Source organism: Podarcis bocagei, assembly GCF_964188305.1.
Source record: "Podarcis bocagei genome assembly, chromosome: 2".
Classification (NCBI taxonomy): domain Eukaryota; kingdom Metazoa; phylum Chordata; class Lepidosauria; order Squamata; family Lacertidae; genus Podarcis; species Podarcis bocagei.
Genome location: NC_138126.1, coordinates 75,661,669 through 75,688,571, shown reverse-complemented (window position 1 = coordinate 75,688,571; position 26,903 = coordinate 75,661,669). Strand labels below are relative to the sequence as shown.

General features: G+C 41.1%; 1 protein-coding gene across 8 annotated transcripts in view; it reads left to right on the top strand.

Annotated features, from left to right (window-relative positions):
- RAPGEF6 (Rap guanine nucleotide exchange factor 6) overlaps positions 1 to 26,903 on the top strand; it is a 139,235-nt gene that overhangs the window by 98,957 nt on the left and 13,375 nt on the right. For 5 of the 8 annotated variants that reach the window (XM_081185477.1, XM_081185473.1, XM_081185474.1 and 2 more), the window contains 11 exons: positions 389 to 629; positions 2,254 to 2,637; positions 3,148 to 3,359; positions 5,528 to 5,651; positions 6,415 to 6,438; positions 11,739 to 11,959; positions 16,164 to 16,355; positions 17,183 to 17,317; positions 18,538 to 18,651; positions 23,195 to 23,423; positions 25,051 to 25,562. In XM_081185477.1, the coding sequence (XP_081041603.1) occupies positions 389 to 629; positions 2,254 to 2,637; positions 3,148 to 3,359; positions 5,528 to 5,651; positions 6,415 to 6,438; positions 11,739 to 11,959; positions 16,164 to 16,355; positions 17,183 to 17,317; positions 18,538 to 18,651; positions 23,195 to 23,423; positions 25,051 to 25,562 (2,388 nt within the window). Of the gene's footprint in view, positions 1 to 388; positions 630 to 2,253; positions 2,638 to 3,147; positions 3,360 to 5,527; positions 5,652 to 6,414; positions 6,439 to 11,738; positions 11,960 to 16,163; positions 16,356 to 17,182; positions 17,318 to 18,537; positions 20,001 to 23,194; positions 23,424 to 25,050; positions 25,563 to 26,903 lie in introns of those variants that run through there. The other 3 variants (XM_081185475.1, XM_081185476.1, XM_081185480.1) reach the window with 2 other exon arrangements.

Genomic DNA, 26,903 nt, shown 5'->3' with positions numbered 1-26,903 from the left:
ATGAATCAATAAACTAAACTTGAAGCTTAGAGCCTCATTGATTTATGATACACTTACTACTTGTCATAATCCACATCAATCGTCAAGTGCAGTTATTTTCTATGTAACGCTGAAGGTCCAGAACAAAGAGCTACCTATTTGGTCAGTGGGCACAGGGAGAATCAAAACCTTAAAAATAAATTTGTGGCTGTAGAAAGAAATAATATATTTTTTTAAAGATACATGCAGTGTAAATTTTCATTGCTTTTGCTGAGCAAACAATAGTACACATATGCTTACATGAATCAGCCATTTATTGTGACAGAAAACAAAGCTATATATATATATATTTAAAAACTAAACACCATTTTAAGGGAATAATTGTATACTTCTAATTTTTTTAACCTAGACATTCCAGATCAGGTTATAAGAGTTTTCAAAGCCGATCAACAGAGCTGTTACATTATCATAAGCAAAGACACTACAGCAAAAGAAGTCGTAAGCCATGCAGTCCACGAATTCAATTTGACAGGAGGCTCAGAGACCTATTCTCTCTGTGAGGTTTCTGTGAGTCCCGAAGGAGTTATCAAACAGAGAAGGCTTCCTGATCAGTTCTCAAAGTTAGCCGATCGGATTCAGCTGAATGGAAGGTAGGTATGCTTGCATCTTTAAGTAAAGCACAGAAGTAAGAAAATGGTAGAAAAATAAAATAAAAAGAGGACTCTCTTCCAATGAGCATAACACTACATTTACTTTCTCTAATGTTAGAAGAGCCTGTGTATAGCGGTTGGATTAGTGTTGAGAGACCAGGGTTTTAATCCCTGCTAAGGCTGTGTGATAAATCGCCATATTGTTGAATACCGGTATTGAAATAACATTGTGATAAGTGTTTCAACAAGGCAATATACCGGTGAACAAAAGATGGAACTTAACAGCTTCCCAGGGTGTAGCCCAGCTGAACCAATACTTTACAGATAAAAGGTAAAGGGACCCCTGACCGTTAGGTCCAGTTGTGACCGACTCTGGGGTTGCGGCGCTCATCTCGCTTTATTGGCCGAGGGAGCCGGCGTACAATTTCTGGGTAATGTGGCCAGCATGACTAAGCCGCTTCTGGCAAACCAGAGCAGCGCACGGAAATGCCGTTTACCTTCCCGCCAGAGTGGTACCTATTTATCTACTTGCACTTTGAAGTGCTTTCGAACTGCTAGGTTGGCAGGAGCAGGGACCAAGCAACGGGAGCTCACCTCATTGCGGGGATTCGAACCGCCGACCTTCTGATTGGCAAGTCCTAGGCTCTGTGGTTTAACTCACAGTGCCACCCGCATCCCGTACAGATAGTTTTCAGATAAATTGCAGGCAGCTTGTCTCCTTTGTTTGTTCTCTCCCTCCTCCCTCCTAACCAATAAGAAATGACAATAAGCTCTCGCACAAACCAGCAAACTCTTTAAGTGGAAATATATTGGTGAAACTGAAAGTGTTTGCTGGTTTGTGTGAAGGCTTATTGTCTTCTTACCAGTTCAGCTACTTATGCAGAGCCTACTAACAATTCAGGATGAACCTCACACAGCTAGAAAATCAAAGATCCAGCGGCAAAGTAAACAAAGAACACAAACAAAGAAATAGAAAGCACTTCTTTCTTCCCTCACACTCACCCCTGCCAGGGAAAAAATGGGGGAAAGAGTTTTTATTTTTATTTTCTGGTGGTGTTTATGTTTGTTGGTTTCCCCTAAATAGCTTTCATCCATATTAAAATGGAAGGTTTTTTTTATTATTATTTCAAGGAGACTATCTTTTTTGCTTGCTTGCCCTCCCTCCTTCACTTTGATAAAAAGGGAACGATTGCTAGGATGAGAGCTTTTGGGGGCCCTTCTCTCTGTGTATGTGTGTGTGGGGGTAATGGAGGGGAGAAGATTTAGCTGGCTACCTTTATGCTGAAATGGGAGTTTGGGTACTATGTGGGAACGATGGGGAGGGTGTTTTTTGGCAAGCAGTGCAAGTGAATGTGTGTCTACTCACAAGCAAGCCCTACTGAATTCCTTATATTTTAAGGCCCTCCACCACTGCAGGGAGCCTTGTCAAGGCCCTCTGCTGCTGCGGGGAAGCGTGGCACACCCTCCACCATGGCGGGGAGGTAGGGTGGCACACTCTGTTGCCGCAGGGAGGTGCAAGAAGGCCCTCTGCTACTGCAGGGAAGCTATGTTTAGCTATGTTGCTCCTTTTCTGAATTTGTATTAAAAGACATTTAATGTTTGTTTCTCTAACAATGCTTTTTAGGTATTACTTGAAAAATAATATGGAAACTGAGACTCTATGCTCAGATGAAGATGCTCAAGAATTGCTTAGAGAGAGCCAGATTTCCCTTTTACAGCTGAGCACCATTGAGGTAGCTACCCAGCTATCAATGAGAGACTTTGAGTTATTTCGGAACATTGAACCTACTGAATATATTGATGAACTATATAAACTTGAATCTAAAACGGGGAATGCTAATCTAAAGCAGTTTGAGGATGTTATGAATCAAGAGACATTTTGGGTTGCCACAGAAATTTTATCAGAGCCAAACCAGCTTAAAAGGATGAAGATCGTAAAACATTTCATAAAAATTGCTCTCCATTGTCGAGAGTGCAAGAATTTCAACTCTATGTTTGCTGTTATAAGGTAGGTTATTCTCTTTTGATAGATAGCAGAGAAGTAGAAAACTAGAATTAAAATGAAGTGCCTGATCATAGCCTTAATGTCATAACATACTGACAGAAGTTTACTGAAAAAGAATGTACTTATGACTCTTTGGGGTTATTAGGTGGAAATGTGTTGTTTATAGACATGGACTCCATACATTTTAGTTAAATGTACAATAACATCTTTAATTGCAGGAATATAATATTATTGATAAAATTTATTAACCAGGTTCCAGATAATCAGGCAACTCATTTTTCATGTGGACAAGCTAGCATACTTTGTACCCAACCTCATGGAAACCTTCACTTCAGAAAGCATTCTTTTATCCACACTATTTCATTTGTATCACAATATTTTTGTTTATGGTTTGGAGGAGGCTCCCTTCTATAGCCTGGGATATTAATGTGGGTCAGGAGCATCCTCTTTTGAATAGGGTGTATGAATTTGTTTTTATTTGATAACTGGTAATGTGAGAGTTATTTCTTGCAGTGGTCTTAATCTGGCACCAGTAGCCCGACTTAGGGGTACATGGGAAAAGTTACCAAGCAAGTATGAAAAGCACCTACGAGATCTTCAAGACCTTTTTGATCCATCTAGAAACATGGCAAAGTATCGCAACATCCTTAGCAGTCAGAGCATGCAGCCTCCAATTATTCCACTTTTTCCTGTTGTCAAGAAGGATATTACATTTATGCATGAAGGTAATGCCACAGAGAAGTAATGAGCCAGCTTATTAAATTGCATATTAATACTTCATTGGTTTGCGCCAAGGGATCTGAGGTTTGCTGCCAAAGAGGACATGATTAGGGCTAAGATTAAATATACTATGGTGCACATAGAAAACTGTAAGCAGAGGGAGAGCATTTCACAAATGGGGAACCACTGCAGAAAAGTCCCATTCTCATGTTGCCACCCCTGGACGTCTCTTGGAGGAGGCAAATGAAGAAGGGCCTCAGATGATGATCTTGATGATCTCAGAGTCTAGGTAGGTTTATTATTATAGAGCCTCATGAGACACAATGCCCGCAATTCCTTATTTTTTATTGGCTTATAATGCTGATTATTTCTAGTAGCAAGCATCCAACAGAATCTGTCCTCTAGGAGTCACTGAAACCTTGGCCAAGCGAACATAACACCGATTGACAGCATGTTATTAATGTGAGAGATGTCAGGTTCTTGGTCATGACAATTTAAAACCAGATGGTAGCAAAGTAAATACAGAGAATGGTGGTGGGTAGATGCGTTTGATTGAATTCAGGGGTGGGAAACCTTCAGTTGTGGGTCAATATTTGCCCATAATGCCCTTTTGCTTAAACCATGCCCATGTGTCAAACAGCTGACATCACTCATGTCAGCTGGTGAGCAGCAAGTTCAGTCCTGCTGGGTCCTTTGCGACGGCGCAATGGCACTTTCCCCCCTGGTGCCGTCGGGCTCGCCCTCACTTAAATATAATGCACCCACCTCACAGAACACTAATTCTACCAATTCCTACAAACTACCCCAGATTATCTTGTGGGGGACTTGTGTGAGGAAAAAATTAATAATTTGGAGTGTCAGGCAGGATTTGATCAAATAAACAAGAGAGCTTTTATTTAACAAAGGAAGTTTATGACACAAAATGGGTAAAACATAGGATACTTCAGATTATAATGCTATTTCACTCAGTTCTTTCTCAGTTGTTGCACAGCTGTTGCCACTTAATACTTTGGTTCTTAAACAAGGTGGTGTTTTCTGTCATTTACACACCCCTTTGACAACCCTACTCCTGAGGTACTCCAAGTAACAGACCCAAAGGATCACCACACCCCTCTTAACTGGTTTGGGAATATTCTCTTTTTGTAGAAGAATCTTTCCCCTCCTGACTGGAATGAGTCCTAAGTAGACTGTATTCTCACGGCTTCTACTTCTTCTGGCTCAACCTCAGCCTCCCAGTTAATTCCTGGCCTAATTACTCTTACAGGACACCATACACTGTCCTTCACACTAAGCTCAGAAACTCCTTTCTCTAGCTTTTGATATATTCCTTAGAGTGGATGTTTCTACCCAGAACCAACTTTCTCTCCTGTCACTCCCTCTCTCCCACCCTATTCTCCAACCTCTATCCCAACCTACCGAACTGTCCAGCAAAACAAACTTTCCCGTCACATCCTGCTTCACCAGCACATTCTGTGTGGGAAACACATTAGCAAACTGGACCCCTCCCTCACCCACATATTAACCTTGACAGTCACCTGATGTCATTATAACATCAGATGTTTGACTATGCAGTGAAGAAGGAAATTCAGCAGGTACAACATCACCCCGATCAACAAGCTACACATGTCAAAATCCCCACTTTATATCCCCACTTTATATAGCTATTGCAGTATAGGGGCCCTGCCTCCCTACATCTGCCACCCTAACTCTCAAAAAAGCTGAGAAAAATGAAAATTAACAGTAAAAAATTAACAGTATATACCCATATTTGGCTTAGCATTGGCTCCTGTGTCTGAAAGAACTGAAAACTGTTGAAGATGAATTCTTTCCACCCTAAATTAAGAGGTAGAACCAATTTTTAAAGGGCAATAACCTTGTTGCTATCAGTTTCGCGACCCTTTTATCATTGGAAAATCAAAGCGAACACAGTCCAATTGTAACATTTTCTTTCTGCTGACAGCTGCCACTATAAAAACAACTGAGTGAGGGTAAAGTTAGCATTTTGACTGGCATCCATACTCTACCTTACATCTTCTTGTGGTTTTAACGACACTTGAATTTGAGACCTTTGACATCTGATGGTGGCTTGTGATATATGAGAGAAATAACATGTCAGTCTCTGAAGTGTTGTGAACCCTCTTAAGGTTTTCTTGCACATATTTTAATTGTATAGGAAATGATTCAAGGGTGGATGGCTTGGTAAATTTCGAGAAGCTCAGAATGATTGCCAAAGAGATTCGTCAAGTCATCAGAATGACTTCTGCTAATATGGATCCTGCAGTAATGTTCAGACAAAGGTATGGCATTTAAAATGGAAATTTGGGTGCAGGGAGGTGTTCTTGTGTGGTGGAAACAATATGTGTATGTTCACATGTTTGTTTTTTGTTTAATTTCATTGTTTGTTAACATTTATCATGGGAAAGTGAATATGAAACAAATGTAGATTAATGCTGATTGCAATGCTTAAGTGAAGGTTTACAAAAGTTTTTAAATAACATTTGGCGTACAGTATTTCAATATATGAAGTTTTTAGCTTAGGGCTCTTTCCATCTCACCCAGGATAAAGTATCATAATAGGAAAAACACAGGAATATCTTAAGTCAAAGAGGTTAGGCAATTCAGAGTAATCATTGGCATTGAAAATGTAACCCAGTAAAATGGAACTTCTTATTAAAAATTCAGTTGTAATATGATCAGTGCCAGGATACAATAGATCATTAATTTGTACTGTCCTTGAGATCAGGTTGTAGGGAGTGAGTGATGTGTGAAAAACAGCACATGCCAACCTAAGTGGAGGTTTCCTTCAAAATCCATGGTCTTTTAAACTCCCAACCCTTTGGTTCTCTGTGCTTGTGTATTCACTGCACATAGTAACAAATTCTGTCTCTATTCCACTGAAAAATGTGTGTCACTGTTTAGAGAATTGTTTTACTTAATTGAAATTTTCATTTCTCTCTTTTCCTGTCTACATCCTCTTCCTTTCTGACTCTCAACTGTGATTTCCCCCCTTTGCTTTTCTTTTTAAATACATGCTTCATTGTATATGGCTCTTGCTTACAGGAAGAAGAGGTGGAGGAGTTTGGGGTAAGTGTAGAGATTAATGCAACTAAGACTCAAAAAAAGTTATGCCAATTTTAACATGCTGCATCCTCATTAATGCATGCATCTGAACAATAGCATGCATTTTATTAACTCTGCAACAGTTGTTTCTAACTATTCCCAAAATTAAGGAAAAACAGGCCCATGACGATAACATGGATTCTTAACAAACCTGAATGCACTCATGGGTGGGGAGGGCTTTTCTATTGTTCTTACAAAACAAAATCATAGTGAGCTTATCCTTTTCACTTGAGGTTAACATAACTTTAAAACTTTGGCATTAAACGTCTATTAAAGAATGTCCAACTTCCCCTGCCCCTACCATGGAGGCATTCCATGGTTCTAAATCATAGATTTACTTAGAAAATCCAGCTATGTGCTTGAAAATGTCACTACCTTGGGCTGTAAAAGAAGGGGAAACAGCTTGATAGCCACTTGTATGAAGGATCCTGGAAGCCACAAAGTTCTGTCATCAGCACCTAGAGACATCCATGCAGTCTGCGTACCAGGAATGGATCTCCAGTGAAGAGTCCTTTGACAGAGGGCTCAGTCCCCAAAACTCTGGACACAATCTCTCTGGAAGTCATGCATCCTGTTATTACTCAGTGCTCATTGGCACTAGAGACCTCTGTGTCAGAAAGGCGTGGTTAACTTGAGTTCCTCCAGATATTGTTGGACTCCAACTTCTATCAGCTCCAACCAGTATGACCAAAGGTTAGGGGTCATGGTAGCTGTCATCTGTTAATATCTGGAGGGCCACAGTTTAACCACCCCAATGTAGGCTGAATTGCCAACCAGTCCAGCCATCACAACTGCAGAAGAGGACCTGCTGACACCCACAGGAATTCCAGCAAGTCTTCTGGAAGTCCTGTTCTAAATTCATATGACTAGAACACAGCAACCAAATCCCCATTTTGATGGAACAATCTTACAAACACCAAATCCTTGAGATGAGTAATCCACTTAATGGTTTCTCCTTTCTACTTCTTGTCTGCATGGATTTGGTTAAACAGAAGAGCTTCAGTTTCTTTGTCTTTTCAATAAGTAACACAGCTTACTTGCTATATCCCCACATGTTTACTGTGTCCAATTGGACCCTAAATTAATGCTTTGACAATCTCAAATCTTGATTACTGCAATGCTTTCTATGTGGGGCTACCCTTGGGTCTGGTCCAGAGGTTCCAGCTATTCCAGGATACTATGGCTAGACTGATAATGATGCCACCAGGCCACGTTCAAGGTTCTTGTATTAACGTACAAGGCCCTTAGCAACTTGTGACTGGGAAGCCGCAGGGTCTGCTAGACCCCTTCCATGTCTGCTGGAGGTCTTTGGGGGAGTCACTGTTACTGGTTTCCCATTGCTCAAATTGCATGGCTCAGATCCCCAAGAAGTATGCATTCAGTACTGTGGGCCCAATTTCATAAAACCCTCTGCTAGTTGAGGTCAGACAAGCCCACTACCTACCTATTGAACTTCTGGCACCCACAAAAGACTTTTTAAAAAATTCAAGCATACTTTTTAATTGAATTCTGATTTTATCATTTTAATTCATTTTTAGTCTTACTGTATTGGGTCTCCTGTACACCACTTAGAGATGACTGTGATTAAGTGGTTTTCATTTCAAATTGTTGGAATAAAATAAATAATATAGAGTATATTATGGCCTGTTTGCTACCGTAACACAATAGTGTTCTCTTGCGTCTTGGCAACACATGGCTCCAATTCTGGATGGAGGACCTTGAATCACTGTCTCCTTATTAAGGCAAAATTTATAAGCCCCTGCTTCATAATTATAGTGTCTTTTCTTTTCACATTTTATTGGAAGTGCTGGTCATTCCTTGAATGTATGCAAGGGACCAAGATGATCACTATAATGCAGCCTAAAATTTCAGCCAGCATGAATAAGCTACTTAGGTGTGCACACATGCATAGGCTCCTGCTATTGGGCAGTTAGACCTAATTGCTCCAGTCCAAAGTTTTGCATGCATTTTGATATTGGGGTTTCATGGGGTCCATGTTAATTTAAATCCAGAGGACCAATCTATTCACACAGCGTATCACACATTTAATGACTGCTTCTGTTTAAATGAATATGAAGTCATTCCAAGTAGTTAAGCTATATATGGGTATATTGGCACTTCTGTGCCCAGACCATAGCACTGGATCAGAGTGATTATGTGTGTATGGTTTTCTATGCTGTCTTGATAGTAATTTTCCATTGTCTTATTACTAAAGAGGGGGAAACTTAACAGTAACTAAATGAGATCATATTCCTGAGATATGGAATCTGCAGAGAAGAACTTGAAATTATTCCCCTTTTATAACATTCCAAAAACTCAGTTTTGATTTCTGGGATGGACAAAATTGAGATTTCAATTGTTAATATTGGGGGAAGGGCAAAGAATAGATATTTTTTCTAGATCAGTGGTGGGAAACCCCTGACCCTCCAGATATTGTTGGACTTCAGCTCCCATCAGCCATAGCCAATACTGTCTATAGTCAGATATCATGGGAATCAGGGATCAGGGTTCTGCAGCAGTAGCTGGTGGGCCAAAGTTTAGCCAACACTCTTCTTGATTTTCCATATTCAGATGACAGTAAAGAACAAAAATACATTTCCTTCTTGTATAGCGTGCATTTAAACTTTTACTTGGGAAAATTAAAGGAACATGAGTTAATATGATGCTTTAATAAAAAGGATACTTAAATGTTTAAGTTAGTAAGATTTAAAAACACACCAAAAGCATGGTGTATAACAAACCAAAGTCACCAGGTTACATAACTTGTATTTCCATCTTGTGGTTTGTGAATGTTTATAGTTACGAAACTTTCCCATGTTAAATCTGTACAACATTCTGAGCCTGTTGCTGCTCTGATGTCAACAAGTCAGTGATCAGTCTTCATTCTGTTGTGAATATGTGTTATCTAAACCTGTTGTTTCTTTATATGTATTATTTGACAAGTGTGTCCCTTGTTCTTTCGATATCATTTCTACTTCTCAGAACTCATATTCTAATGTTTATTGCTGTTTGAAATCTTGCTGCTTCTGTTGTTAAGCTTATGTATTTCAAAGCATTTTCTGTTTGGCTGTGTCCCCTGTTGAAATATTGAGCTAATTTGTTTAACAGTTTAAAATTTGTTTCATAAAAAATTGGTGGTCCACCTTGTTTTGCTATAGCAGTACTTTTGTACCAAATGTCATTCAGTCAGAATATGTATATACAATTAGCCTGCAGTTCAAAGTACTTTTTGAGACATATACTGGAATTAGATCATCCTTGAAATGGAAACATACTCTCAAAGTTATTAAAACTGCAAAATCCCTGACAGGGAAGAAGCCTGAATATACATGGAATTTTTAGTAGCTTCCATTGGAAAAGCAGGTTCTTTCTTACTTGATATACTAGATTATACTTGTCAGAAGCTTTCCCAAGATAAAACCAGAAATTTCACAAGTTCTTTCCCTCACCATCCATTTCCTCATTGTCTTCACAGCTTCTCCCTGCTTTGTTTACTAGAAATCCTCCATCACTTCCTTTCCCCTTCCTGTTCCTGTTGCGGTGTGATACAGAGGCCCTAAATCTTTCTCCTTTTCTATTATTCAGTCTAGGGATCTCTGGAAATTTACCCAAACACTCACTTAAGTTCTCTCATTTTCCATTTTGTTGTCCCGGTTTTTGCTTTACTGACTCAACAGTAAAGCCAAAGAACGTTAGATCTGCGTATCTTCCTCAGAAGATCTCTGGGCCTCACGAATATGGAGTTTTTATATCTGTGTCAGCTTGTAAATATGTCTCTACTTTCTTTCTGATTACTTCCTATTTGGTATTATAGAACATGCTGCTTTTATTGACGCATAATTTTTCAAATTCAGACTCTTTCATGACAATAATTAAAAAACAACAGCTCCCTCCAACTGAGGTATCTTACTTGCTTCTTCCCCAGCAGCAATAGTTCTCTGTACTGAATTGGAAGGTATTTGTCTAGTTCTCCAGATCATTGTGACTGCTTGTTAGATGGCTCAGGGACAGATTATGGAAGGAATCGGAGCTCTCACAGTTTAAGTGCATAATGCCTAGAATTGTTTAAATGGCCACAAACAAATTATCGTTCCTGTCTCACAATAAAACAGGAGAAAATTGCAAGTTTGGAAGGCACACACTTTTAAAGACAATCAGTCTTATTTTCCATTTAACTATTAAGGCACTTTGTTCAATGAGAGTAAAGTTTGTTTCTGTCCAAAGGTAGTAATTTTGTTACAGGTGTGATGAGAAGGATTTTGTAATAGTTGTTGTTGTTGAAGACTGCATGTCTTCACGGGAGATAATCATCTTTAGAATCCCAGGTTCCAATTCTCCAGGCGCTGATCACTATTCAAAGAGTCCACCTTATGCATGCAGCTGGGTGACATTGTTTCCACGTCCTGTCCAGCAGTTTCCCTCCGCACTGAACTGCTGTGCTTCAAAATGCAGTCTGCTATTCAGAGAGTGACTGCTGGAATAAAAACATAAAGAAAAACATCTAGCAGTGTGCCTGGGTCTTCCACACACAAATCTCTTGATCACAGCCGTCGTTGTTGCTCCCATTTCAGAAGCAGAATAGTAAATTATAGCAGCTCCCAGCAAAGTCTTACATTAATCTCTCTTGGCAGACTCACCTTGTTTATCAGAGAACATATTGCTGTCTTCTGATAAATACAAGATATTCCAGTTTTTGGAATATGGTAAAAATAATGAAGCTCACCTACCCCTATGCAAAGTATTGCTACCAGAAGTTATTAATACAATGGAACTATGATTTTTGTTTTACTGCAAACATTTCCCCTCCAATTTTGCAAGCTTTTGAACAGCTCAGAGAGAGAGAAGAGAGGGCTATTTCAACCATCATTTTGCTCATGCTCTAATCTTCTGAGACCAAATTGCGTTAACACCGAATTCAGAACTGTTAAGAAATTTATCTTCTGTCCCAAACACAGTATTGGGGTTTCCAGTGTAAGTCTGAAGAGTCTTAGTTACATCTGTTAGGAGGAGCTTTCATAGAAATTTTCCTGGCTCCTGATCATTGCACACTTTTTGTTTTATAATTCTCTTCTGGACATATTAACTCAGTAGTCTTGCAAATCGCTTTAGAACAAATGTTGTGTTAACACTATTCATCTCCTTTTTTTAAACTTGACATCAGCATGCGCTTTTAATGGAAGAGTATTTGTGCTTCGGTGTCTGTTGCTTTGGTTCCTCACTACTAAAGTGGCTGCAGCTTATCTACCTGGTGTCTTCTCTTGCAGATCACTAAGTCAGGGCAGCACAAACTCAAACATGTTGGACGTTCAAGGAGGCGCACACAAAAAACGTGCCCGGCGCAGCTCCCTTCTAAATGCAAAAAAATTGTATGAGGACGCTCAGATGGCCAGGAAAGTCAAACAATACCTCTCCAATCTGAATGTGGAAACGGATGAAGAAAAGTTCCAGATAATGTCTCTTCAGTGTGAACCTGCGTATAGCACTTGTAAGTAAAGCAAACTTTTAGGAAGGCAATTGAGCTTGAACAGTCTGTGGTGTTAGTTAGGAAGAATGTTTGTGTCATTCTTTAGACTTAATTTTCTATGGTTACATAATTATGTGCATTTCTATGGGCTTTCTCTTAAGCATAGTTTTAATGCAGGCTAAATATATATTTAAAAGCAGATACTGCAAAAGCACAACAACCTCAAAACCCTTGATGAATATTTGGCATCTTGTCAATTTACGTTTTGACTGAGTTTGCACAAACTTGAAATTATAGGTCTTACCATTGACCTTCAGTTGTTAATCTATGCACCTATCACTAGCCTGCCAAAAAATCCCATACTATGTTGCATTTTTTTTTTTGCCAAGTTAGCACTTTACAGAATTAAGAAATGGTATTGGTAAGCCTAGTGTAAGTGATAAGAAAATGAAAGGATAAAATATTATCACAGACAAATAGTTAGAAAGACATAAGTAAAGAAATTATTTCATTGGGAAATGAGAAAATAGTAGAGAGGAGAGTGATATGCCATGATGGTCTGACACTTTTTGAATGCCTTGGCTATTAACAGAGGTTGTTGCAGAGGAAGAGTTTATAAACAGACCTCTGACCTGTGCTATTCAGGAAATAACGAACGTCTTAAGACAGACTCCAAAATATAATGCACTATTAAGGTTATTTAAATTTTGGCAATCAATCGTAATTAATAGTCAACATCTGAAGGGCACCAGATTGGGGAAGACTGTTGTAAACAATCCTCACCCTGTTTGCATTTTTTTTGTGTCTGGGTGTTTGTGTGCCTTTTTGTTCTTACCATTTGGGAAGACTTTCGTTTTCTGAAAGAAGCCTTCTTGCACCTGATCATGCTCATTAACCACACTAATGTTCTCATGAAATTTGCTGGCACCTTTTGTGATCTGCAGTAAATATACCTAAGCTTCTATTATTGTGGTTTTTAATAACCTCCAAGTTTTCTGGCGATATTTGACTCTTCTGACATTCCCTCGCAACTTCCTTTTCGCTAGGCTTCCCAGTTTGGAAAAGTTCCCTAGGTGACCTTGGGCAAGTTTCTCTTCATCAGCCTTGGCCCAAAATTGTCCGTAGGGGGATGACAAACTGTTCTGCCTGGCACAGTGGTTATAAAAATTGCAACTGCCTTTGGCAGTTTGTCGGGTGGTAACCAGGAAGGTGCTTTTTCAGTGATGGCACACTGCTTATGGAATTCTCCTAGTACTGAATGTTACATTTTCTAACACCACAAGACCATGTTTTCCCCAGTACTTTTAGTTCCATTCCTATGCTGCTGATCTTCCTAGACTCTGCTGCTTTTTCAATTATTAGTTGTTCAATTGTTTTATTTTTGTTTTTAACTGTAAGCAGTCCTGGAAGTTTCAATATTTTGTAGTAATCTTCATCATCACTGTAACTAAATTTATTTGTTCTTCATCCCTTCTTCACCCACAACATGCACAAAACCATTAAGCTGAACCCTAGCCAACTCCAGATATATCCCTGAAGATTTCATGAGCTGCCATTCATCAACCACCAGTAGTGCTGCAAGTGGCTCGAGTATTCACAGCAGCTCCCTGTCAGAGAGGTGCATACTACAAAACATGCAGTACTGGGCCAGGAGCTATTGTGACTGCTCACAGGTGTGCCAGGGATTTGCCAGATCTGAGAGAGCAAAAAGTGCAGCAGAGTTGTGGACAGTGTCCTTGGGAGAGCAAGAGGGTCCTGCCAATGTTGGCTCCCAACCCTTGCTCTCTACTTCCTATTTTTGCTGGGATTTAGCTTACTGAATTAAAGTTTCTTAGTGCCAGTTTTTTGCCTTCCTGGCTGCTGAGAGTTTTCTGATCTGGAGTGCTCTGAATTTTTGGATGGGTAGTCTGAGACAGAGGTATACAAATGCTTCTGTGCTTCATCTCAAAATGTTGTATCTTCTCTGACAGTAAATTAACAGAAATGTAAAGATAAAGTTTGAATGCGCTGTTTGCTATTTAACTTCAGAGGTGATTTAATTGTGCGCAGATGGTAAAAGGCAAGCATCATGAAGTTATTTTCCAGTAGAGGTTTTCAGCTGTATATCCTGTTGGAGAGTACCAAATGCACATATTTCATTGAACTTAACGGAAGCATGTTTCCCTCATTGAAACAGAAGTTTACTTTCCTTATGAAATCAGGAACAGGGTTTCATATATAAACAGTTATTTTAGCTGTTTAGAAAACCTGCCCTCTGGAAATGCATAACACAGTGGAAATGCATAACACTTACCGTATTTTACGCCCCATAAGACGCTCCAGCCCATAAGACGCACCTAGTTTTTTGGGGGGGAAATAAAGAAAAAAAATTTTATTTCCCCCCCCCCCCCAGGTGCGGGGCTGGAAGAACCAGGTCGGGGAACAGAGGGAAGGCACGCTCTGCCTCCCCGCTGTCCCCCGAGCTTGTGGGGCTGGCGATGGGGAGAAGTGCACCAGTCCCGGGAGGGCAGGCAGCTCTGCCCTGCCATCCCGAGCGGGGCAGGACTTAGCGCACCGCTCGGGATGGCGGCGTAGACCCGCCTGCAGTCCCGGGAGGGCAGGCAGCTCTGCCCCGCCATCCCGAGCGGGGCAGGACTTAGCGCACCGCTCGGGATGGCGGCGTAGACCCGCCTGCAGTCCCGGGAGGGCAGGCAGCTCTGTGCCGCCATCCCGAGTGGGGCAGGACTTAGCGCACCGCTCGGGATGGCGGCGTAGACCCGCCTGCAGTCCCGCGAAGGCAGGCAGCTCTGTGCCGCCATCCCGAGCGGGGCAGGACTTAGCGCACCACTCGGGATGGCGGCGTAGACCCGCCTGCAGTCCCGGGAGGGCAGGCAGCTCTGTGCCGCCATCCCGAGCGGGGCAGGACTTAGCGCACCGCTCGGGATGATGGCGTAGACCCGCCTGCAGTCCCGCGAAGGCAGGCAGCTCTGTGCCGCCATCCCGAGCGGGGCAGGACTTAGCGCACCGCTCGGGATGGCGGCGTAGACCCGCCTGCAGTCCCGCGACGGCAGGCAGCTCTGTGCCGCCATCCCGAGCGGGGCAGGACTTAGCGCACCGCTCGGGATGGCGGCGTAGACCCGCCTGCAGTCCCGCGAAGGCAGGCAGCTCTGTGCCGCCATCCCGAGCGGGGCAGGACTTAGCGCACCGCTCGGGATGGCGGCGTAGACCCGCCTGCAGTCCCGCGAAGGCAGGCAGCTCTGTGCCGCCATCCCGAGCGGGGCAGGACTTAGCGCACCACTCGGGATGGCGGCGTAGACCCGCCTGCAGTCCCGGGAGGGCAGGCAGCTCTGTGCCGCCATCCCGAGCGGGGCAGGACTTAGCGCACCGCTCGGGATGGCGGCGTAGACCCGCCTGCAGTCCCGCGACGGCAGGCAGCTCTGTGCCGCCATCCCGAGCGGGGCGGGACTTAGCGCACCGCTCGGGATGGCGGTGTAGACCCGCCTGCAGTCCCGCGACGGCAGGCAGCTCTGTGCCGCCATCCCGAGCGGGGCAGGACTTAGCGCACCGCTCGGGATGGCGGCGTAGACCCGGGATTGCAGGCAGCTCTGCACAACCCTCGGAGCCGGTCTCCCGAGGGTTGCGCAGAGCTTCCTGAAGCCTGGAGAGCGAGAGGGGTCGGTGCGCACCGACCCCCCTCGCTCTCCAGGCTTCAGCGAAAGCCTGCATTCGCCCCATAAGACGCAGGCACATTTCCCCTTCATTTTTGGAGGGGAAAAAGTGCGTCTTATGGGGCGAAAAATACGGTAGCTACCAAAAACATTTAGTGCTGATTCATAAAGCAGATTCTCTCCATTTTTAAGGGCTTTTTTTTGGGGGGGGGGAGAGATAGTCACAAATCCTGCATGATTTCACCTTGCAAAACAGGTCAGAGCTGTAATGTGTTGCACCATTTTTGTGCTGGGTGCAGAAGTAGCAGCAGATGAGGCTACAACATAGATGAGCATCTTCAGATAATGAAATTGAAGTAGTATAGCTTATTCTATGAGTTAAGTGTGCCACCTAGTGGAACACTGGGGTACCTTTCTAAAGAACAAGTGGATAAGAATCCTTACAGATTTCGCTATGGATACAAAAATACCAGCTTGCCATCTAGTGTTTCAATACACATTCCATTTTAATTGTGGTTTTTATTAATATTGCAACAGATTATAGAAAAAAAAATGACTTCTCTTTTTCACCATGTCAGTGACGAAAAATCTAAGTGAAAGACGAGGTGGAAAAGCTGTAGAAATGTCTCCCATGCCACTGAGATCTGTTGGCCAAACTACAAAAGTTCATCTACATCAGCAAAACAGAATGAGTCAAGTCCTTCAGGTTCCAGCTGTTAACTTGTATCCCATTAGGAAAAAAGCACCAGCAAAGGACCATGTGACTTTTAGTGAGTATTTATCTACAGGATTCACTTCTTAAATCAAATTACTATATAAAATGGGCAGATAGAAGGTTTTGCACGGCTAATGTTAAGCTATACTTACGGCATGTCAGTTTCATTTCCATTTTGATATAGTCATATCCTAGCATATATTTCACTATACTAGATTATAAAACCCTACAGTTTCAGCAGCAGATTGGATATGTTTAAATTTTTCAAACAAAATCCTTAATTTTAGCCTGATTTTGATAATGTTATATTATCCAGGACTAGTATTACTAAGTTTTGAAATATTGTTAAGATATATTTTTATGGTTTTAAAATGTATTTTATTGTATGGTTGATAAGTAGTTTGTATATTCCTTTGAGAATATTACTTCTTGAAAAATATATTAAATAACATTTGTATAGAGATTTGAGAAGTCAAATTTTCCATAAAGACAAATTAAGCCATACCAAATGTTTCCAAATCTCCTGCATTTCATGGAAAGGGACACTGAGAATGTGAATTGTTTCTGCTAACTGTCTTGCAACTTTTATCAAATTCATGTAAACAAGAATGGGGTGATTCAAAATTCTGTTTTGAGGTTTGGGGACAGTATAAGTCAGTGTGTTTTATATATATATGAACATCTCCCAACATAACTTGAGGGCCTGCTGAACATGGCTGGCTTTTAAAAGTTGTCTTCCAACAAAGTAACCTTCACAAAGGAGTCCAGGAATAATTTTGGTCATAGTTCAGTTGCCTTTGGACCATAAAAGATGCTTTTGTAGGAACTCTTCAGTTTGAATTGTGTGTATAAGCTTGTCTTGTTTTGTGATTGCTCTCATAGGTGCAGGTTCTCCTCAGAAGTCAATGAGTTTGTCTGAGGAAACAAACAGTAAAAAACAAGCAGAAGACAATATATCTATGGCATCTTCTTTGCATTCCAGTCCTCCTGCTTCTCCTCAGGACTCCCCACGCAAAGGTAGGAGTAGGCACAAGTTTAGTCTTAACATGTCTCAGCTTAACTATATTTTCGTTTTCTTCTCAGGATCTGTCTTTCCTTTCCTCAGTAAACTCAAAAGATGGACTTTGGGTATTCACAAAAGGCATAACTTATTCACTGGGGAAATGAAAAGAAAATTCATGTGTTCATGGAAAAGACCATTGTGCCTGAAACCTTTCAGGAAAGTTTTTAACATTGGATATTATTATATTTCATTTATTGAAAGGCATTTATAAACCACTTAATATTTTACAAATCTCTTAATTGGTATAAAATATAAAAATAATGTAATTATAAATGCAACCTAAAACAAGTAGAACAGCTGTATGAAAACATGTAAAAGTGTATAAAATAAATAAAACAAAAATTCAGGGGATCACGAACATAATCTGATGTTATGGATCAGGAAAAGCTAGGGGGCGGGGGGAGATGGGACCGCTATAAGTAGGACAATGTGTTTTTATGTGTGTTGATTCAATATACTATTTAAAAGGCCATAGATTGTTTAATTAGCCAAAGGCCTGTGAGAAGAGGAATATTTCTGCCTGGTGCCTAAAGATATGTAACAAAGGCGCCAGGTGAGCCTCCCTGGGGAGAGCATTCCACAAGCTGGGAGCCACCACAGAAAAGGCACAGTGTCGCCACCCTCTACACCTCTTGTGGAGGGGGCAAATGAAGAGGGGCCTCAGATGGTGATCACAAGGCCCAGGTCTGGGTTGCAGGGTCCAGGCTGGTTCATATACAGTAATTCAAAGAACCATGTCTGTCATTTTTTTAAATATATATATTTGATTATTCTTGTTGGATTGCCAAAAGTTACTCCTGCTAGAATTCTTCTACATAAGCATGCTACTTTCATTAACTTTGATGTGACTCCATGAGGATTGCTTTGTCTCCTTTGATTTCAGTTGTTGGATACGCATTCAGGGGTTGTTGTTTTCTTTAAGAACAACCTTGTTTTGATAAAAGTGGCCTCTGCCCTGTTTTGTATTTGTTAACATCTCATTGCAGAGCTAAAATTAGATTACTTGTTCTCTAACTAATTAAACAGGCACATCATTTTCCCCACTTTACTTAACTGCAGCTTATGTTTCCTTTTGTGCTGCATCCAAGTGTAACATTACGTAGATTAAAAAACAAGAAGAGTGTTTCTTTTACTGCCAGTGTGTTATTTACTTTGCGTGTTCCTTTCTTTGTAGCTGGTAATCCCCAGAGGTCTGATCACTGCAGCCAGATCAACCTCTCTGGCTCGTCCTCATCTCTTGCAAGCGAAGCAAGCAACAAGAACAGTGGACAGCGCAGCTACGGAATAGGTGGGGCTTATTTGCAAAAGAAAATCCAGCAGATGACTGGCAGGACAGCAGAAATATCAGTCAGTGCTGAAAAGAGGCAAAGTGAGGATGCCAGAGACAAGGCAGAGCTTCAGTATAAGCCCAGGAAAAGAATGGTCTCTCCCTTTGCAAGATTCAGGGAAAGGAGTATCTCCAGGGAAAGATCAGCTGTCGCCCGTGACGTGGACGCAAAGTGCATGCAGGAGGAAAGGGATAGAGCTGAGAAACAAAAGGACATAGACAGTAATGTGTTGCATACAGCCAGTAGCCATGGAAACAGTAGCTCTCTAATGTGGTTATGTCCACAGCTGAGGCACAAGAGAAGGAAGACTGTGTGACATGCCGTTCTGCCTGTGTCAGGCTTAAATCTGTATTTATATTGTAAATATTTATTCAGATATGTTAAGTATGTGTGACACCATTTTGAGTTTTTTCAGACATGGAAGCCGATATTAGCAAGAAATTCATTTTTACTTGTACATTTTCAGTATTAAAGCTGGAAGGACCACACTCCCTCTAGGAGCTTCTTAGAAGACCACCCAACCTCTTCTGTTGGTGATGGTTGAGAAAAGACTAGAAATAGACTTGTATCACAGCTTAATAGCGGATTAAGCCTTGTTCTGCAGGCTTTGTACGGAGGATGAGAATACAGCGAGTGACAAACGGGTCATGCTTTCTGGAGCAAAATACTTTTTAAAATATGCTTTATTATTTTGCTTTCTAGCCCCCTGCCACATACATGGTGACATGCAATTTCCAGTTCGGTTGCTGCATGATATGCAATTACATACATGCAGTTTTACATGGCAAGCAAATTGTGTGAAGCAGCTCTGTGTGCACTTCCTACTATTCATACAGTTCATATAGTGGTGTGGATGAGATAAACAGAACCGTAGTGGAGTAATTGCTTCACACAAAAGCCTTCCCATGTGGCCAAGCACATGATTTGCATCTAGGAATCAGCCCTTGTAGCTTGACCCCTATACATAAGGACCATGGCACTTACTTTCAAGAAAGTGTGCCTAAGCTTGTATGTACCTTTTTCATTTTTCTTTTGGAGAGACCTCAGCCTGTTTGAAATATACAACAGTTCTCAGTATTTGCCCTCTTGTAGGGATAGCCTTTGAACTGTGTAGCCACAATTTACAATTATCATTCATATCACATCAGTGTGCACTACTATTCAGTTATATGTAATTTGTACCCTTTTGGGATTTACAGTTTCATTTTACTTAAAAAATAATAATAATACAGGTGTGAGTGTTTTATGTAATCAAAGGTTTTAACTTCACTTCCCAACTGCTTTCATGATAAAGAGGTTTCTGCTTTTACTATATACTTAAAATGTTTCACAAATTTTCCCTAACATGTTGTGAGTAGATGCATTTTGAATTGTTATTTTTAGGCAAAATGTATCTGTTTACATTTAAGCTATTAGATCTATCATCTCATAAAATATCACACATGGTTACTTCCCGCTAATGAAAATATTTGTAAATTTGTGCATACCTCAAAGTTTCTGGATTTTATATCCCAAAATGCCAGCTTGCTTATTAATTGGAATTATTTCCATCTGTTTTGTATAAATTCATAGAGGTAAACACAGTTTTTTTATGGGAAGCAGTTCAAAGAGTGTCTCCTTTCAAAATAAATGCATTAATAAATCTTGGCCATGTATCACAGAGGGCACAGATAACATACATATTATTCTGGGAATTTCCCTTTCAAATAAGCAAGACAGCAAGCTAGTTTTTAAATTTGGGTGTTCTATATATGACCAGCTACAGCAAGAAAAGCTCAGCACTTATTTTTCCTGGATCATAAGCAATATGTTGAGACCAGTTTCCTACCTTCTTTTTACAAGCAAATTACCGGTACTTTAAAAGCCCATATCCAATGAAGATAAGGGAGAAAAATAGAAACATGAAAAGTGCTAAGACATTGCAGGAATATACTTTAAAAAAAGAAAAGGCCTGTCAAGGATTGGGAGCAGTGAGGAACCATGTTACCATGTGTTCTGAACCGTTGAATAAGTGATGGTGGTTTTGTCTGGAGTTGCCTGCAGACAAACTTGCTTGCTTGTTTTTTCAGTTGACAAATGGAAAATTGCTTATCTGATTGGCCCATCAGATTCTATAGCTTCACTCTGGAAGTCTCCTGGTTTACTTAATGGAGGCATTTTCAAAACTGCCAGTACTTACTACAATTAGCTGAAGCAAAAGAAATGTGATAGATAGATAGATACCCTTAATGTTCTTTTCTGCAGTGTTAAGATAAATGTTTTGACTTGTCACTATTTTTGATATACTTACTGAGTGCCATAGTGCTTAAGTTGTGGACCAGGTTTCAGTAAGAGTTGAACATCAGCATGATATCACACAGCTTAGGAAGTTCACAAGTATGAAATGTGTATTGGTTATTGTTTTGTTGGCATCAATCTGTCTCGGGAGACAATGGAGGACTGCAACTTTGAGGTTGAGGTCAAGTTGTTGGACAGTTGCAGCTCCTGCTGTGGCTGTAAAGACAGATGCAGAAAAGACATGTTTTGTTGCAACTGGGGCAGATAAAGGCTGCTGCAGATCCACCATAGTTTTTTCTCTCCCTACGCTCCTCCCAGTGATCATTTCTCCTCTGGCCACAGCTATGAATTCTTGACAGCTTGTCTCCAGGCACTGTGGTCATTTGCAAGGGATTCCCACGTGGCAGGGTTAATGCTGCCAGCCTTTTATGTTACATTTGCAGACATCTTTGTACTGAAGCTCGTGTTATCTCGTATGACGTTAAATCTGAATCTTATCTTTAAAAAATCCATTTGAAATGTAATGCACCTTAAATTGAACATACGGGAGTAGACAGTGCAACACAGTAAGGCTTAGCAAGAATATTGGTATAAAAATTCTACTTGAAGCTCATATTTGACTGGTTCACCACCAAAGTTAAACCACAGTTTAAAGCAAACTATGGCCTAAAGTGAGTAAACAGTGTGCTAATGGGATGCTGCTCAGTTGTGCCTGATATCCTCTGCTTCTGCCCTTACTTCACTGGAGAGGCAACAAACCACAGGCTTTAGAATTAATTTGTGAACCCATTGCTTCTGGGGGTTTTTATTGCCTCTCAGCCCAGCAAAGACCGGAACAGGTACTTGTTTTGTTCAGATTGCCAGATAAGAAAATTACCAGCACGTTCACCTTCTAAGGATTTGCCACAGTTGCCTGGGGTGAATGAGGTTTTAGCGATCCTAGCCAGCTTACTCTCAGCTGCAGTCCTAGAAAAGCAGTTCTGTCCGCACTGGGAAAACCCTGTGCAAAAAGAGCTTTTAAGCGCTCTGCCTTCCATGCTTATAATTTGTGTGATTTTAACCAGCTGGCCTCCAACTGTGTAAAGTTGAAATCACACATGTTAAGCAGCTGGAGAGAAAAATCAAGCTGTATCATATGATGGCCACTCTCAAATACCTGTCACATGGAAGATGGGGCTAGCTTGTTTTCTGCTGCTCTGGAGGGGACAACCTCAATTGATAGATTCAAGTTGCAAGGAAGGAGAGTCTGACTAAACATCAGGAAGAGCTTTCTGGTCGTAAGAGCTGTTTGATGGTAGAATAGGCTCCCTTGGAAGGTGGTGGACTCTCCTTCATTGGAGATTTTTAATCAGAGGTTGGATGGCCATCTGTCAGGGATGCTTTAGCTGTGATTCCTGCATTCCAGGGGACTAGACGGCCCTTTGATGTACCTTCCAGCTTCACAGTTCTGTTAGTTACCTGTATCATTTTTTTTCAGAACAGCAGGTAGAACAAAAATTGGAACTGTCATTCTAATGAATACTTTTCCTACGTAACCTAACTGAAGTAAATTAAAGCCAAACCGTCAACACAGTATCTATAGCCTATTTCAATCTAGATTTATGAACAGCTTAGATTTCATTAATGGCGGTGGGGAATGTTAGTGCAAATGAACATAAAATTACTTTAAACTGTTTGCGGGTGTATCTTGGGTGAAATCGTTGCAGATTCTTGATCGCTATTGACTGGCAAATTACTTTTCCTATGTATAGCTTCAGAATCAGAAGAATCTTTATTTGCATCAGCTACTAGCCATAGCGATAAAATAAAATACAATGTACTGAAGAGAGAGGTAAAAACATAACTATACAAAATACATTCTGGTTTATGTTTAGCTTTCAAAGAAGCCTTATCTGCAAATCCCATGTGTTGTTGTTTTGTTTTTGTTTTTGCTTTGTTTTCATTGTATATTATAGCCATTTGAAGGAAAGCATGCAAATTGTATCCTTGTGACAAATGTTCAGAGTAATTAGTGAAGCGTTGCTCCACTCTACAGTTGATTTTATTCTCTTCTTTTGAATGAAAAGGAAGCTCAGTAACGTAAAATGAACAATTAAAAAGCCATTCAAGGGAGGAGAGAGAAGTGGTGGAAAGCATCCTTGTCTTTAAAATACCATAGCAGTGTCATAAATTAGCTGTCTGAACTCTTTAAAAAAGTTGAATCCTTTCTTCCCCTGTCCTCCTTAGGCTATGCCCTGATACCATCTGCAAAATCCGAGAATTTTTCAGATTCCAGCCACAGCGAGATCTCTTCACGGTCCAGCATTGTGAGCAACTGCTCTGCTGACTCCATGTCTGCAGCCCTTCAGGATGAAAGATGTCTGGCTCAGGCTGTCGTAGTTGTGGATTCAGTAGGAGCAGTTGAAAGGAAGGAGCACCCTCATCTGTCCTCTGAATACAGCCAGCCTTGCCCTGGGTAAGAAGTGATTGACACGTGAGAGAGTAGCGAAAGGATTTTCTGTTCAAGCCATTTACTGCCTATGCTGTAATCATGCTTACAGGTGCTATTAGCCTGCTGAAAACCACTTTTAGAAAGAGCAAAGTATGCTCCCTGCTCGGGAAATCTCAAGTTAGAATTTTAAACAGGCTATGATTTTCCCTATATTGGTAGGCCTTTAAATTGGTGTATTAATGTACATCCTAGAAAATGCATTAAAGCTGCAGGATTTAAATAAATTGCCTCTGGTATAGCACCAGGCACTGAATGTTCAAAGATGCTATCCTGGAAAGCCCTGAAAAGATTTGCCATTTAAAATGTGTTCAAATGTACAGCGTGACCATGGTGTTTCGTGACAGTGCTTTAACAGCTCTGCTAAGCAAGTGGGAAATGTGCTTCCAGGCTTATGCCTAAGGCATAATGGTCAGAAACCTGGTTGCCGCTCTCAGAAGAGAAGATGGATTCTGCCAGTGGAAGGCTGGACAATACCAATTATAACTAAGGCCTCCAGGGTCTGTAGAACTTTTACCAACATTTATTTCTTTTGTAAAAAAAATTAAAATAAAATCTTCCCATGTCGATTCAATTAATGTTGCTGTTCACTAATCAATATTCAGTTAATCACTGATTCATTTAATAACTGTTTCTTGAAATGCAATAGCACTTGGTGCTATGCCACGTCAGCATAGGTTAAAACAAATCGCATAAAGATTGAAAATATAAGTTGTTGAAATTATTATTTCCTACAAGCAGGTAAAATTGTAGCATTTAGATGTGTAATGGCCTGATGCTTGTCTTGAAGAAAAGAAAGAAAGTAGATCATAGGGTTGTATTTAACTAACTTTCCTCATAGTAGACACACTAATATTAATGATCATGACCAACTTAGGTACGTTAATTTCAATTAGCTGACTACCACCCATAGAAATCAACATTTGTGGTTGGCAGAGCCTGTCGGAAGACTTGGCTAGTGGAAATACATTGTAATGCAGTTGTAGACAATGTGGTTCCCTACAAATGTTATTAGACTATAGTTCCCATCAGCCTTGTCCAGTACCCATGTTGGCTGGGGCTGTTGGGAGTTGGGAGTCCAACAATATTTGTAAGGCACCACATTGGATAACCCTACCATAGCATTGTATTAGATATAATAAGACATAGATAAGTCTTCAGTAAAGTAGTACCTTGGTTCTCGAACAGAATGTGTTCCGAGAGTTGGTTTGACTCCTGGAACCATTTGAAAAGCAAGGCGTGGCTTCTGATTAGCTTGAAAGCCACGCTGGATGTTTGGCTTCCGAAATAGTTCGAAAATCGGAACACTCACTTCCGGGTTTTGATCATTCGGGTGCCAAGGCATTTGAGATCCAAGGTACAACTGTATAGACACAACCAATGGTTAAGGCAAAAGCAGTCATATTTTGAACCAACTGGACTCTAAACTTAATTTCATACCTTGAAAATTTCCAAGAGTTCTGCTCAACGTGCTCAGATGCAAAGAGGTGAGCAAGCATTTTACAGACTGTCTTCAACCCTGGATGTTGTTGCCATTTGTCGCCATTGAATTGCTTGCATGCTGCCTTTATAATGCTGTGGTCTTCAATTTCAGTTGGCCACTGTCCAGACCTCCAGTGATCCGAGGCCTGCCTGTTCCATCTTCCATGAGCACGGAGGAGATTTCCCACGAACACATCATGATAGAAGCAGCAGATAGTGGTCGTGGGAGCTGGACCTCCTGCTCCAGTAGTTCTCATGATAACTTCCAAAATATCCAGAACCAGAAAAGCTGGGACCTCTTAAACTCTTACCGCCACGCTCACTTAGAAAGGGCCATTGCTGAAGTAGAACCATCAAGCAGCTGCCCTGAAGAGATTCACTTGCAGCCCCACGCCCACTCAAACAGCAGCCGGCAATCCAAAACGGGCATGGACTTTGACCAATCCCGGCAGAGCTGGGCTTCATCGAGTTCTCTGTCAGACGCATATGAAGCAAACTGTGGGACAGTGAAGCGGCGAGGACTTGACAGCTTAGCAGTAGAGCAGGCTGAAGTTTTGGACTCCAAAGCAGGTGGCGATACAACATACAAAACTGTCACTTCCAGTACCGAGAGAGGCCTCATAGGTAAGCCGCCCAAAGGCTGTGGAAGCTCCCACAGCTGCAGTGTATTATGTTATTAAGCTGTTAAGAAATGACATCAGCAGATTGCATGTTAAAATCCAGTTTGTACACATGTTTTCAATCAAATAAATCCACAACGCAAAGTGTTTCCAGACCTCCTTGGGAGTAGGGATGGGATTTAAAGTAACAGAACAGCAAACTTTTTTTTTTGCCTTACAGGGAAGGGAGCAGGCTTATGCAGCAAGCAGAGGAAATCTTCCCTATGACCTTTTTTTAAAAAAAAACCTTTCTGAGATATCTTTTTTGCAGTTTTCCAATAAGAATTTGGGCTGTTCTTTCTTGAGCCCTCTCATGCATTACACTGGAGATGACCAAGTTGGTGCAGAAATTGTCCACGTTGCAATGCTTTTTCCAGCCATTCAGCCCTGCCTACCTGCTCCCCTTTGCCCTTAAGGCAGAAAGAAAATATTCCCCAGGTGTCATTTTGCATTGCCATCAGCTTGGCCATCCTCCAAATGCTGAGTATCCCAGGAAGCATTTTGTGCCAAAACCAAATAGATGTCATACCAAAATGACATATCAGGTCTTATTATTGAAGTCGGGAAATACGGCATAAAAATATAATTGTACACAGATTGTAAATCAGTTAAGAGAATACATAAATCGTGGTGATTCTTTTATTGAAAAATATATATATCCCACATTGTCTTAGATATGAATGCTTTTAGCATTGAAGAAAAGGATATGGATATATTTTCTCAGGGGACTTCTCTCTCTTGCCTGCCCTTTCTTCCAATGTGCAATGATCTCTGCTCCTAAATGCTATACTTGCCCTATACCTCTTTCCTCCCTTTAACTCATCCTCAGCTGTACCATGTTACTTCATATCTCACACCCACATCAGTGTCCACTCCAGGCATCTTGTGAAAGAGGGTGAGATATGCATCCTCTTCCACCCGATAGATTGCCTTACATGCTCAGCTGCTGGTAGCAGTGCACATTCACGTACTGCTACCAGTACCTTCCTACTAATGTTCTCAGTCAGGTATGAAATATAGGACGATACGGGAAGAGAGTTGTGTTTTATGACATTGGATATTTTGGCATGGTGTTGGCTGCATGTCTGGAATATGCTTTTTGGAATCCTTAGCTGACTGTTTTTTTAAAAAATATTTGAAAGCCCTGCAAGGGAAGTTGTTATAGTGGGTTTGAGGGTATTGTTGCAGTTTTTCTTTTTGTGCGACCTCTGTGCATTGATCAGCTGTTTGTGATATTTGGGGATAAAGTGGGGGCATCCTGGCTTGGACCCTAGGTTGCTCTTCTGTCAATGTGAGGGACTCCAAT